General features: G+C 44.6%; 1 protein-coding gene across 4 annotated transcripts in view; it reads left to right on the top strand.

The window, feature by feature from the left end:
* The first annotated feature begins 884 nt into the window (after positions 1-884).
* Positions 885-14,996, top strand: part of ZC3HAV1 (zinc finger CCCH-type containing, antiviral 1) — a 73,995-nt gene continuing 59,883 nt past the window's right edge. For all 4 annotated transcript variants that reach the window (XM_025379762.1, XM_025379763.1, XM_025379760.1 and 1 more), the window contains exon 1: positions 885-2,302. In XM_025379762.1, the coding sequence (XP_025235547.1) occupies positions 1,995-2,302 (308 nt within the window). In that variant the 5' untranslated portion in view covers positions 885-1,994. The remainder of the gene's footprint in view (positions 2,303-14,996) is intronic.

Raw genomic sequence — 14,996 nt, 5'->3', positions numbered from 1 at the left:
GACGGAGTCTCGCTCTGTCACCCAGACTGGAGTGCAGTGGCCGGATCTTGGCTCACTGCAAGTTCCTCCTCCCAGGTTCACACCATTCTCCTGCCTCAGCCTCCCGAGTAGCTGGGACTACAGGCACCCGCCACTTCGCCCGGCTAGTTTTTTGTATTTTTTAGTAAAGACGGGGTTTCACCGTGTTAGCCAGGATGGGATTCTACTATTTTTTAAAAAGATGTATTTCTTATCTGATCAATGACCCATCTATTTTATTTGAAGATGTTGGAAAAAACAAAAAACAGAAAAAACAAAAAAAAAAAAACCCACTTTTTCCTCTTCAACTTGTGTCCTGTCTTCGAGGGCCTAAAAATTAACTGGCAATAGACAGACAAACAGGAGAAAAGGCAAAGTTTATTTACACATTCAAGGAGGAGCTTCCAGTAACAGAAAACTCAAAAGTAAAGGTTTATATACCTCAACTTAACAGAAAGGAAGTTTTCAGGGTTTCAGTAGGAGAGTTCGTAAGTTTTGATTGGGTTGTTTTCTGTTTTTGAGACAAAGTCTCAGCGCTGTTGCCCAGGCTGGAGTGCAGTGGCACAATCCTGGCTCATTGCAGCCTCCTCCCATGCTCAAGCAAACCTCCCACCTCAGGCTGGTGAGTAGCTGGGACTACAGGTGCACACCACCATGCCTGGCTAATTATTATTGTTGTTGTTATTATTATTATTGTAGAGAGCTCACTATGTTGCCCAGGCTAGTCTTGAACTCCTGGGTTCAAGCAATCCTCCCACCACCTCGGCTTCCTAAAGTGCTCGGATTACAGGCTGAGCCACTGTACCTAGCCCATTGGGTTTTTTGGTGCTAATGGTAATGGGACAGTCTATCTTCCTGGCAGCTGAATACTCTGAGAGGCTGTTAATGGCACCATGTTTTCGGGAGTTTCTGCTTTAGTCAGATAAGGGAAGTTTCATTAAGATTTCTTTCTACCTCTTCTGTAGATCAATGTTTTCACTTAAAAACAATATGTCAACTCTGGGAGTCAAAGTGTGTCCCCACGGTGGAAAAGTTCTTGTCCCAATCTCTACAGGGAGGAACCGATCTGAAATCTTGGGATACGTCTTAGCATGTCCATCGTGATTGAGGTATAAGCAGTGGTTCAGGGCACCGAGTTAGCGATTCTAGGTAAGCAAGACCACGTCAAGAAGTGGTTCGTCCAGAAGTTCGTGAGAAGGCAGAAACGAGGGAGAGTGACAATCGCTGTTCTTTAAGAGGGCACGGTGGTGGAGGAGAAAGTTACACATCGATCCTGGACCGGGCAGACCACGATTTGGGGCTTGGGGACGCGATCTGGGGAACCTCGGTGGCATCTGAGCTCCGCTTGATGCCAGTGCGTGTTTGTGCAAGTTACTTCCTCAAGTTCAGGGTGAGGATAATAATATCTACAGTATGGAGTTGCTGGGAAGATTTACTACCAACGGAGGCAGAGCGCACGGCTCGCAGGAAGCGCTCGCTAGGGTCTGCTCTTTCCGGGAATGGGTGGGGTGCGCACTCCTCAACAGGGCTCCCAAGACTTGCGTCACACGCCTCAGTCGGCTGGCTTATAAAACACCGGCCAGAGCCCCAAGATCACTTTTAGTTTCTCTTCTTTCTAAAGAAGCCACGCGGAGCCCGGCTGGGGAACCTCACCCTCGCCGAGCCTAGAACCGAGAGCGGCCACCCCAGGCGGTCACCAGCGGATTTGCCCGCGCGTTCTCTTTCTTTCCACCCAGTTGCCCATGCGGCCGGCTGTAAACCTGCCACTAGGACCGGGTCGGTGAGAGCTAGCCTGTTGACCTGAGAGCGGAGAGTGGATCGCTGGGCTGGACTAACGGCGACAGAGAGCGCGCCCTAGCTGACTCCGGGCGCGCCCAGCAGGAGCACCGCCCGCGCCCGCCCCTGTACACTTGTAAGTTTCGATTTCCGCGGAACCGAGTCCCGCGCCGCGGCAGAGCCAGCACAGCCAGCGCGCCATGGCGGACCCGGAGGTGTGCTGCTTCATCACCAAAATCCTGTGCGCCCACGGGGGCCGCATGGCCCTGGACGCTTTGCTCGAGGAGATCGCGCTGTCTGAGCCGCAGCTCTGTGAGGTGCTGCAGGTAGCCGGGCCCGACCGCTTTGTGGTGTTGGAAACCAGCGGCGAGGCCGGGATCACCCGATCGGTGGTGGCCACCACTCGAGCCCGGGTCTGCCGTCGCAAGTACTGCCAGAGACCCTGCGATAACCTGCATCTCTGCAAGCTCAACTTGCTGGGCCGGTGCAACTATTCTCAGTCGGAGCGGTAAGTGCACCCGGAGGGAGGGGCGCTGTCCGCAACCCTGGTCTGGGTGGACTGTCCAGGCGGGCACTGTTCTGGGAGGGGCACGGCCTCGCCGGGACCCCGCACCTGACAGCCTCTGCCTTCAGCCACTCCCTTCTCTGCTCCCCTCTGGGAGCCCCTGCAGGATCCGCGCTTCTACCGTTCCCTTCCTTCCGGCACCTCCAGACCTTTTTTCGAGAATGGCTAAAATGCTAGTGCCTAGCGGAGACCAGGCTCAACCTCTACCCCTTTCCCCGCCCGCCCGCACCAATCAGAAGAATAAAGTGCTCTGGAGCCAGCCAGGGCCTAGAGAAGCGGGAGGCAGGGTTGGGAAGGAAGGAAAGAGCCTCTATTCTTTGGTATCTTGAGTCTTTCCCTCCCTGCTACCTTCTTCCCTAGACGTGGCGGAGCCAGCAACCAGCCGCGCTGGGCCCCCTGTCCGTCTCCGCCGGAGCGAGCCGCCGGTCTCTGCTTGTCCCTCCCTTCCTGGTCACCCCCATGCCCCTCATTACCGCTTTTCTGATGCCTGGCGCTTAACAGGGGTAGTCTTTTTCCAGGTTCCTGAAGCTGTAGCAGCCGCGGGCCTTCCCTCCGGGTGGTCTCTCCACGGTGGCGCGCGCAGTTGGCCACCTGCCTTGGGACAACTCTCTTAAATCGGTTGGAAGCAGTGCGGCTTACCTCTCGGGCCGCTGCTAATGTTCTTTCCATTTGCCTTTTTTTTTTTTCGTCTAAATGCAGGTGTGCTGCAAGGTTTGGGTTAAGCCTCTTGAGTGATTTTCTTCCCAGTTTCTCACTAAGAGAGCTTGCTCCCTCGGGGACAGCTGCACATCTAAAAAGATGGCTTCCAGGTCCACATTCGCTGTCCAGGCCTTTCCCTTGATCCCAGGCCCTTCCTCTCCCGCATGTGTCCTGTCCATAGAGTCAAACTCATCTTTTCCCCCAGGCGGGGTTTTAATCCTCCTCCTCATAATCTGTCATCACCAAATCCTTTTTGTGAAGTCTCTTTCCCGTCTTGGCGGGTTCCGCCTTCCCATCTCATTTCTGAATGAACTGAATGAATGCCTTGTTGAATTAATGAATGGTTCTCTCTGGTCAGTCTTTCCTTCCACCCTTTCTGTCACTATGTGCTTCTGCTCAATTACTTTTCTCGGTAGAGTACTTCTTACACTTGGCCCATTCTTAAACACTTTGAATTGTATCCCAGGGTTTAAAATGGTGGTCAGCAAACTTTTTAGGCTGGAGTTCAGTGACTCCACCTCGGTTCACTGCAACCTCCACCTCCCGGGTTCAAGCGATTCTCCTGCCTCAGCCTCCCGAGTAGCTGGGATTACAGGCATGCGCCGTCGCACCTGGCTAATTTTTGTATTTTTAGTAAAGACAGGGTTTCGCCATGTTGGCCAGGCTGGTCTCGAACTCCTGACCTCAGGTGATCCACTTGTCTCGCTCAGCCTCCCGAAGTGCTGGGATTACGGGTGTGAGCCACCTCGTCCGACCCGGTCAGCAAACTTTTGATCACGCACCTAACTAACAAAAACTCCAGTCACTCACCCCCAGTATACGTTTAATAAAACACACAAAGGTAAGTGTTTTAGATGGATGAGGTAGAGGACACAATATATTTTTTAAAAAATTTCTTTACAGCAAAAACCCTTTCAGCTCACTCTAACGTTTTAAAAAAGTTCTTGAATGTGTTCCTTTATTTAAAAATTTCTTTAATATGTTGTGAGGCAATAATTTGAAGGTTATTTCTGAGTTGCTGGGAGTTATGGGTATTGAGGAAATCATCTAAGTTGTCGCTGGTCACTGAAGAAGTATCAGAAGGAGAAGAGAGCAGAGGGCGGGGATAGAAAAGGAAGGAACATTCTAGCATGTTCTAGCACTACACCAAATAACATGGTTGGAAGGCTTTGTTATGATTTTTCTGTTACTATATTTTCTATTATGACAAATTCCTCACCAACTAGTGTTGACTTTTAGTTTGAAATACATATGCTTTTTATTTTTTTATTTCTTACTATGGATATTTTCAACATACTCAAAAGTAGAGAGAAAAAAATGATGAAGCCCTTTGTACTCATCATTTCATTTAAACAGTTTTCAAAATATGGCCAGTTTTGTTTCATTTGTTCTCCCTATTCCCCGTGTGTCCCCAACTCCAATGTGTTATTTTAAAGCAAATCTCAGCAACCATTTGATTACTAAGTACTTTAGTATCTCTAAAAGATAAGAACTGTTTTATTAACATAATACAGTACAATAATCACATTTTTGTAAAAAAAAATTACAATTTTAATATCATCTAATATCCAGTTGGTATTCAAATGTCCCTGATTGTCTTATATCCAACTTGTATTTTCAGGAAAAAGCCTACGTAGACATAATCCTTTAAAAAATTTATTTTTTATTTTTATTTTTTTACTTTTTGAGATAGGGTCACCCAAGGCTGGAGTGCAGTGGCCTGATCTCAGCTCACTGCAAACTCTGCCTCTCAGGCTCAAGCAATTCTACTGCCTCAGACTCCCAAGTAGCTGGGATTATAAGTGTGTGCCACCACGCTTGGCTAATTTTTTGTATTTTTAGTAGAGATGGGTTTTCGCGATGTTGGCCAGGCGGGTCTCAAACCCTGAGCTCAAGCCATCTGCCGGCCTAGGCCTCCCAAAGTGCTGGGATTTCAGGCCTGAGCCACTACCTTGCCTGACTTATAATTGTTTTCATATGTTACATATCTAACATTTAAATACTTAGTTTCAATTTGTTGCAGGCAATACGCTTCAAAATTTTAGTTTTATGGATTTTATTATGGTATATTTTTCCCTGGTTTGAAATAGCAAAATTGTTTTAAAGTCGTTAATTGGGTTGTTAACCCCCACTTTTATAAGAATATATATAATATAGGGATTATTTGGCCTATCTAAATTTGGATGGGCCCTCCAGAGAATTCAATAAAGTTTATTTGTTTTAGTAGAGTGATAAAATCTTATTTCCTAATGTTTATTGGCCGAGCCATATTTTTAATTTCGTTTTACATCACTTTTGAATTTAGGAATTACAAACTTTTAATCTATTAATGTATAAAATGTTCTAATAAGGACCTCCGGGAGAATTTTTTTTTTTTTTTTTTTTTGCCCTCGGGTCCTAGAAAACATGTTTTTTTTCCTCCCTAAGTATGTTTTTAAAATATTCTCCTCTTAGCAAGTTATAAAACCTTGTCTTCCAAAACTGCCACTTGTGAGTTTGAGGACTTTCTTTGTAGATTACCAGTTAATGGGGTCTGTTAACTAATTGCTACCCATCTTTATTTATTTATTTATTTATTTTTGAGGCAGAGTCTCGCTCTTTCGCCCAGGCTGGAGTGCAGTGGCGAGATCTGGGTTCACTGCAAGCTCCGCCTCCCGGGTTCACGCCATTCTCCTGCCTCAGCCTCCCGAGTAGCTGGGACTACAGGCGCCCGCCACCACGCCCGGCTAATTTTTTGTATTTTTTAGTAGAGATGGGGGTTTGTTAGCCAGAATGGTCTCGATCTCCTGACCTCGTGATCCGCCCACCTTGGCCTCCCAAAATGCTGGGATTACAGGCGTGAGCCACTGCGCCCGGCCTGCTACCCATCTTGATGTTACTATCAGTTCAGTAAACTGGTCTCTGTTTACAGGGGGACGATTTGCATTGTGCTGGGTGTATAAAATTTTGTCTGTGGTACTATTATTTATAGATAGGATTTATCCTGTCCTGTAATTTCTGTCTTTTCTTTTGCAATGTTTTTAGTTATACATTTTAGTTGACAACAGGGCTTGCTTCGATGTTGGATAATTGTTTTGGTGAATCGGTTTGGATATTTCTATTTGCTTTGCTGAAATATATGCCCACACAGGGAGTTCTAATCCCAGTTCTGATGCAAAAATAATCACTATTTATCGAACAAATAACTATGTGCCAGTCACTATGATAAGCACTTTGGAGATGATATCCAGGTTAGTCTTTAGGGTAGCTCCTAAGGTAGTATTTTAAGTCCCATCCTTATTATAGGAAACTCAGGCATAGAGTTTTTCAGAAATCTACTGAAAGTAACATAACTAGAAGCTGGCAGGATTGGTATTTGAACCTAGATCTGCACGACTTCTTTTTTTTTTTCTTTTTCTTTAGAAATGAGGTCTTGCTTTGTCACGCAGGCTGAAGTGCAGTGGCAGGGTCATAGCTCACTGCCACCTCGAATTCCTCGAATTTCTGGCTCAGATGATCCTCCTGCCTCAGCCTCCTGAGTAGCTGGGACTACAGGTGGGCGCCACCACGTCCGGCTTGCTTTTTTTTTTTTTTTTTTTTTCTCGAGACAGAGTCTCACTTTGTCGCCCAGGCTGGAGTGCAGTGGCGTGATCTTGCTACAACCTCGGCCTCCCGGGTTCAAGGGATTCTCCTGCCTCAGCCTCCCAAGTAGCTGGGATTACAAGCATGAGCGACCACACCCAGCTAATTTTTGTATTTTTTAGTAGAGATGGGATTTTGCCATTTTCCCTGGGCTGCTCTCAAACTCCTGGGCTTAAGCGATCTTCCCATCCTCCCAAAGTGCAGGATTACAGGCATGAGCCACCGCTCCTGGCCTTGCTTGACTTTTTTTTTTTTTTTTTTTTGTGGTGACAGAGTCTGGCTCTGTCCCCAGGTTGGAGTGCAGTGGCGCGATCTCGGCTCACCGCTGTTTCCACCTTCTGGGTTCAAGCGATTCTCCTACCTCAGCCTCCCGAGTAGCTGGGACTACAGGCGCCTGCCACTATGCCTGGCTAATTTTTTTTCTTTTTTTGTATTTTAGAGACGAGGTTTCACTGTGTTGCCCAGGCTGGTCTCCAAATCCTGAGCTCAGGCAATCCGCCCACCTCGGCCTCCCAAAGTGCTGGGATTACAGGCTTGAGCCACCGCGCCCGGCCAGCCACCGCGCCCGGCCTTGACTTCTTAACTAGCTACTTCCATTGTCCAGTAACTATATGAAGTTATTAATTCAAATTTTTTTTTGCCTGCATGATTTCTGTTTAACTGTTTCAAGCAGGCTGCCTAAGCGTCTTTACCTTGCTTTGTGGTTTTTGCCAATGTGGGTGTTTCCTCTGGGTTCTTTCCTGTTTGTGTCTTTCCTTTTCGGTTAGTTCACATTTTGGGTGGGGGTGGGTAGATGGGAAGAGGACTAGTTGACTATTTCGCAAATTGGATAGAATACTGAAAAACGCAAAGAATAATATAACAAGCACCAGAGAATATTTATTCTGAACCCATACAAGTTATAACTCCCCTCCTAGAATAAATAAGTGTTCACATTTTTCAATTCTGCTCCTCTTTTAAAATATAGTAAATAATCATAACAGACCTAAGGTTATTTTTTTCTCATCCCCCAGTCTCATTTCCCTCTTTCCTAAGAAGTAGCTTCGATCATGATTTTGGTGTGTATCTTGCTCTTCCATGATTTTATAACTTCCTCATATATATTTGTATCCATATGCAAAATGTAGTATTATTTTATGTGTTTTCAAATCTTTATTCAATGCTGTGTTTTGGAGATCTATTCATATTGCTACACAAGGACCTAGTTTATTCATTTTAAGAGTTGAAAAGTATTTCATCATAGGATTTATACCACAGTTCAGTTACCTGTTCCTCCCAGTAAGGGATATATGGTATATTTCCAGGTTTTTGTTATCCCAAATCAAGCTGTCAAGAATTTACATGCAAGTGTCTCTTGGTGCTCATGGTTAGAGCTTTTCCAGGGTAGATCATTAGGAAGCAGAATTGTTGGTTTGAATAGTACATAGCTTCAACTTTTCCAGATTCTGACAAATTAGTATAAAGGTGGCTGTGCCAATTTATCCTTATACGTTTGACTGTCCCAGTTTCTTCATTTTCTGGCCAACTAATGCTTGGTGTTATCAAACTTTTTTGACTTATGTCAATTAGAAGACTTTGAAATAGTCATTATTTGAATTAATTTTTTTTTTTTTTTTTTTCCTGAGCTGGGTGCAAAGCACTACATGGCTGTACTGCCAGTGCTTTGGGAGGCCAAGATGAGAGGATTGAGGACAGGAGTTCAAGACCAGCTTGGACAACATAGTGAGACCCCATCAAAAAATAAAAAAGTTAAAAAAGAATTTAAAAAGTAAAATAAAAAATAAAATAAAAAAATAATTAAATAAAAAATGAAAAAAAATTAGCTGGGTGTGGTGGTGCATGCCTGTAGTCCTAGCAATGTTGGAGGCTGAGGCAGAAGGATTGCTTGAGCCCAGGAATTTTGAGGTTACAGTGGGCTATGTTCATGCCACTGCACACCAGCCTGGGCACCAGAGTGTGGCTCTGTCTCAAAAAAAATTTTTTTTATAACAAATTTTAAAAGTTTTTGTATTAAAGTTTTTATTATGTGATTATATATACATACTTTTTTTTTTTTTTTTTTTGAGACAGGGTCTTGTTCTGTCACCAGGCTGGAGTGTGGTGGTGCAAACATGGCTCACTGCAGCCTTGACCTCCTGGGTTCAAATGATCCTCCCACATCAGCCTCCCAGTAGCTGGGACCAGGCTAGTGCCACCATACCTGGCTAATTTGTGTGTGTGTGTGTTTAGAGACAGGGTCTCACTATGTTGCCCAGGCTGGTCTCAAGTGCCTGGGCTCAAGCAGTCCTCTTGCCTCAGCCTCCCAAACTGCTGGGATTACAGGCATGAGCCACTGAGCCCAGCTCAGCATGATTTATTACTATTAAATATTTAGACATTTGTATCCAAGACTACTCTGATTCACTGAAATGTTTTCATTACTTTCTTTTGCATGAATGTACACAATTTATACATTGATTTTCTTATTATTAAAATTGAGACTGGGCTCAATAGCTAACATCTGTAATCCCAGTACTTTGAGAAGCCAAGGCGGGAAGATCTCTTGAAGTCAGGGGTTCGAGACCAGCCTGGGCAACATAGCGCCTACAAAAACATTAAAAAATAAAATTAGCTGGACACAGTGGCACACACCTGTAGTCCCAACTACTCAGGAGGCTGAAGTGGGAGGATCACTTGAGCCTGGGAGGATGAGGCTGCGGTCAGGTGCAAGTGTGCCACCTGCACTCCAGCCTGGGCAACAGAATGAGACCCTGCCTCTGAAAAAACAAAGTGAAATTGATTTAAGTTTTTGCTATTAAACCATTATGCTGTGAACATTTTGGTATATGCTTCTTTGTGTACATGTTACGTGAGTTTCCCTAGGGATCTAGTAGTGGAATTTTGATTCTTAAGTTTTATGTGATAATACCAAATTGTTTTCTGAAGTGTGTTTGCCAAGTTACACTCCCACCAGAAGAATAAGAGCCTTCCCTTGCCTCACATCGTAGCCAAGTGGTATCATCAGCTTTTTAAAATTTGTGCCAATACAAAGAATGCAAATTGTATCTCACTGTGTTTTTTTTTTTTTCTTCTTTGAGATGGAGTCTCGCTCTGTCACCCAGGCTGGAGTGCAGTGGCACAATCTCGGCTCAATGCAGTCTCCGCCTCCTGGGTTCATGCCATTCTCCTACCTCAGCCTCTCAAGTAGCTGGGACTGCAGGCGCCCACCACCAAGCCCGGTTAATTTTTTTTGTGTGTGTGTTTTTTAGTAGAGACAGGGTTTCACCATGTTTGCCAGGATGGTCTCAATCTCCTGACCTCGTGATCAGCCCGTCTTGGTGTCCCAAAGTGCTGGGATTACAGGCGTTAGCCATTGCGCCCAGCCCTCATTGTGGTTTTAATTCTTTATATATTCTGGGTCTCTAGCCCTTTTAAGTCTCATTACTCGTTTTTTAAGTTTGTCTTACTTGGCATCTTAGTAGTTGCTTCTTATTTGCATTTTACTTTTTTGGTCATCTTGGCACTCTATTTTTGTTTGTAACAGTTTTTTTTTTTTTTTTTTACCATTTTAAAAATGGCTAAAACTATTTATTTATTTTTTTTATTTTGAGACAGAGCCTCACTCTGTCACCCAGGCTGGAGTGCAGTGGTGCGATCTCGGTTCACTGCAACCTCTTCTCCTGGGTTCAAGTGATTCTCTTGCCTCAGCCTCCCGAGCAGCTGGGATTACAGGCGTGTGCCACCACACCCGGCTAATTTTTGTATTTTTAGTAAAAACAGGGTTTCGCCATGTTGGCCAGGCTGGTCTCGAACTCCTGACCTCAGGTGATCTGCCCACCTACCTGGGCCTCCCAAAGTAAAACTATTTTGAAGTGTACAGTTCAGGGGTAGTAAGTACATTCATGATGTTGTGCAACTGTTACCACTATTGGAATTCCAGAACATTTTCATCACCCCAAAGAGAAACCCCACACCCATCAGGAACCAGTCCTCATTCTTCCCTTTCCTCAGCCCCGGGCAATCTCTAACCTACTTTTTGTTTGTTTTCCAATTCTGGACATTTCCTATAAATGGAACCTAATAATATGTGACCTTTTGTGTCTGCTCCTTTCACTAAGGAAACATGATTTGCATTTTACTGTTGCATGTTCTGTGTTGTTTGTGCTGGCGTATTCATCTAGGAGAAGTCTCTCTGAAGTTCCTTCTGTTACTAATTCTGCACTGTCCATGGAGTCATGTTGTTGTCGGACTGGTGGCCTTAGAGACATGCTGTTTTCTGCAACATCGTGACACAACAGGGTGCACCCTGTAAGAATCATTTGGGAATTTTTGTTCTCTTTTCACAATCACTACATCTCAAATTTTTAATTTGATCAAATTTGACTCTCAGTGTCTGCAGTTTTCTTTAGAAATTAAGCTAACAGCGGGGCGCGGTGGCTCAAGCCTGTAATCCCAGCAGTTTGGGAGGCCGAGATGGGCGGATCACGAGGTCAGGAGATCAAGACCATCCTGGCTAACTCGGTGAAACCCCATCTCTACTAAAAAATACAAAAAAACTAGCCGGGCGAGGTGGCAGGCGCCTGTAGTCCCAGCTACTCAGGAGGCTGAGGCAGGAGAATGGCGTGAACCCGGGAGGCAGAGCTTGCAGTGAGCCGAGACTCTGTCTCAAAAAAAAAAAAAAAAGGAATTAAGCTAACAAATATAATGACATTGTAATATTGTGAACCATGATAAAAATCTTAAATAGTGACAAATGAAGCATGTGATAACACAGTATTTTCTACTTTTTACATAATGCAGAGTTGGCAAAATTAAACATTTAAAATAAGTAGATATATTTTTCCATCCATTAAATGGTTCTGATTTGCTTACTGCTTCTGCCTGTATTTACTTCCAAACCAGGCATCTGTGATCTTTACCTATGGCTACTTTGGGATAGAAGAAGCCATAATAACATGGGCATAAAAAAGGGATAAAAGGTTTCAGTAGCACCTAGGATTTCAGGCCCAGTGAGTAATCACTTTAACCAAATTGCAGCAGGGGAGCTAGTCTCAGGTTGGGAGGAGAGAGGGGAGACTTATTTCATGATCTTTTCCCTATTTCCTATACAGGGAAGAGATTGTATTTTATTTTTTTATGTACTATTTTTATTTATTTACTTATTTATTTATTAAAATAGAGACAGCGGTCTCAATGTTTTGCCTAGGCTAATCTCAAACTCCTGAGCTCAAGCCACCCTCCTGCCCCGGCCTCCTGAATAGATGGGATTACAGATGTGTACCACCATGCCTGGCACTGAGAAGATATTTTAATATGTTTTAGACCAATTTAGAAAATCAAGCTAAAAGACGTCATCTAGGGAAATCGTTTCCTAACATTTTGATCCCGCATACCTATCAGCAGAGAACGTTTTGAGCATGTACTCCTAATCCTAATGTCCTAATGTGTGTACATTTATTTAAACATTCTATGATGTAAAATTCTTAATTTGTATGCTATTTACTGTTTTACTTTTTAAAATTTTTTAAAATCAATTTTATTGAGGTATGATTTACATACAATAAAATGTACCCATTTAAAGTGTATGGAGGCCGGGTGCGATGGCTCATGCCTGTAATCCTAGCACTTTGGGAGGCCGAGGCAGGCGGCTCACTTGAGGTCAGGAGTTTGAGACTAGCCTGGCGAACATGGTGAAACCCCATCTCTACTAAAAAAAGCAAAAAAAAATTTAGCTGGGCATCGTGGTGTGCACTTGTAATCCCAGCTACTCAGGAGGCTGAGGCAGGAGAATCTCTTGAACCCAGGATGTGGAGGTTGCAGTGAAGTCAAGATTGCACCATTGCACTCCAACCTGGGTGACAGAGTGAGACTCCGTCTTTAAAAAAAAGGTAAAGTGTATGGTTTAAAGAGTTTTGATAAATGGATGCACCTATGTAACCATCACAACACCCTAGATACAGCACATTTTCATCAGCCCTAAAGGTTCTCTTGTGCCCCTTCTCAGTTAACCAGGGAATCCCCCCACTCCTCCAGCCCTTTTGGCCCAGGCAATACTTTTCTGGGCCGAAAAGATTTTTTTACATTAAAAAATATAAGGAGTTCCAGTATTTTTTCCCATCCATGATGGATTGTTTTGAGTAGCTTCTGGGATGTAGTTACCCAGCTTTGGAGCAGTACTTCTCAAACTTTGACATGCATTTTCTTTTTTTTTTTTTTTTTTTTTTTTTTTTGAGACGGAGTCTCGCTGTGTCTCCCAGGCTGGAGTGCAGTGGCGTGATCTCCTCACTGCAAGCTCCGCCTCCCGGGTTCACGCCATTCTCCCGCCTCAGCCTCCCAAGTAGCTGAGACTACAGGCGCCCGCCACCACGCCCGGCTAGTTTTTTGTATTTTTAGTAGAGACGGGGTTTCACCATGTTAGCCAGGATAGTCTCGATCTCCTGACCTCGTGATCCACCCGCCTCGGCCTCCCAAAGTGCTGGGATTACAGGCTTGAGCCACCGCGCCCGGCCCGACATGCATTTTCATCACATGGGAGAGTCTACTAAAATGCAGGTTCCCAAGTCACGTGTTGGAAATTCTGTTCCCAACAGGTGGGTTGGAGCCTGAGAATCTGAATTTTTATTCATTAGTTTTTAAATTTTTGTTTCCTTTTTTTTTTTTTTTTTTCCAGACAGAGTCTCCCTCTCTTGCCCAGGCTGGAGTGCAGAGGCAAGATCTCTGCTCACTGTAACCTCTGCCTCCGCCTCCTGGGTTCAAGTAATCCTCCCACCTCAGCCTCTGAAGTAGCTGGGATTACAGGCCTCTGCCACTATGGCCGGCTACTTTTTTGTATTTTTGTATTTTTATTTTTATTTTTTTTTGAGACGAAGTCTCACTCTGTTGCCCAGGCTGGAGTGCAGTGGCCGGATCTCAGCTCACTGCAAGCTCCACCTCCCAGGTTTACACCATTCTACTGCCTCAGCCTCCCCAGTAGCTGGAACTACAGGCGTCAGCCACCACACCCGGCTAATTTTTTGTGTTTTTTAGTAGAGACGGGGTTTCACCGTGTTAGCCAGAATGGTCTCAATCTCCTGACCTCGTGATCCGCCCACCTCGGCCTCCCAAAATGCTGGGATTACAGGCTTGAGCCACCGCGCCTGGCCAATTTTTTGTATTTTTAATAGAGACAAGGTTTCGCCATGTTGCCCAGGCTGGTCTTGAATTCCTGAGCTCGAGCTATCCACCCAACTCAGCCTCCCAAACTGCTGGGATTACAGATGTAAGCCGCTGCGCCCCAGAATCTGCATTTTAAATACCATCCTAAAGAATCCATTTGCAGGGGTCAAACCACACTTTCAGAAACATATAATTCCTTAGGGGTAACTTCCTGGAAGACTGCAAATACAAAGTTTTATGTGGCTTTCGAGTTTGAGGGAGTAAAAGAAATGAATTTTTTAGTGCAGAATGAATGAAATATTTTTCTTTAAGTGATCTTTCTCAGAGATTAGGGGTTCTATTACTTTTATGTGATAGACCAAAAGACATAGGAAACTTTTGGCATCCTAGGCACCAGGTCAACAAATATTTATCGAGCACATACTTTGTGTCACAAACGGTAGATTATTCTAGAGGCTTCTGCCCCTTCCTCTGTCACTCACAGGATCCTGAAATACTGTCAACCAGTTAATTAATCTCTCTCTGGTTAGTATTCCTTAACTTTCAGAGGGACTTACGCTGGGAAGTATTGTGGCGAGTGGTGGGGAGAAGCCAGCCTGTGAGAGGAGAGGAGGCTTGTGTGAACTACTTTCTCTGATCATCAAGATTTTGGTGGCCGGGTGCGGTGGCTCATGCCTGTAATCCCAGCACTTTGGGAGGCCGAGGCAGGTGGATCACCTCAGGTCAGGAGTTTGAGACTAGCCCGACCAACATGGAGAAACCCTGTCTCTACTAAAAATACAAAATTAGCCAGGAATGGTGGTGCATGCCTATAATCCCAGCTACTTAGGAGGCTGAGGCAGGAGAATCACTTGAACCCGGGAGGCAGAGGTTGCTGTGAGCTGAGATCGTGCCTTTGCACTCCGGCCTGAGCAACAAGACTGGAACTCTGTCTCAAAAAAAAAAAAAAAAAAAAAAAGATTTTGGCAGTAACGCCACCACCTCCGGCCATCTACTCTCCTTTTTCTCAGTCCTGATGTGGACCCAGGGCGATGTTTCTCAAACTTTGCTACGTGTTAGGATCACTTAGGGAACCTTTAAAAAATATGGATGCCTGACTCCTATATTCTGATTTAATTATGGTTTGAATTGGAACTTTGGGATTTTTTTTTTAAGTTCCTAGATGGTTTTTAATGGGCAACAA

Source organism: Theropithecus gelada, chromosome 3 (genome assembly GCF_003255815.1).
Source record: "Theropithecus gelada isolate Dixy chromosome 3, Tgel_1.0, whole genome shotgun sequence".
Taxonomy (NCBI): Eukaryota; Metazoa; Chordata; class Mammalia; order Primates; family Cercopithecidae; genus Theropithecus; species Theropithecus gelada.
The sequence above is the reverse complement of the archived record's forward strand: the minus strand, read 5'-3'. Positions and strand labels throughout refer to the sequence as shown.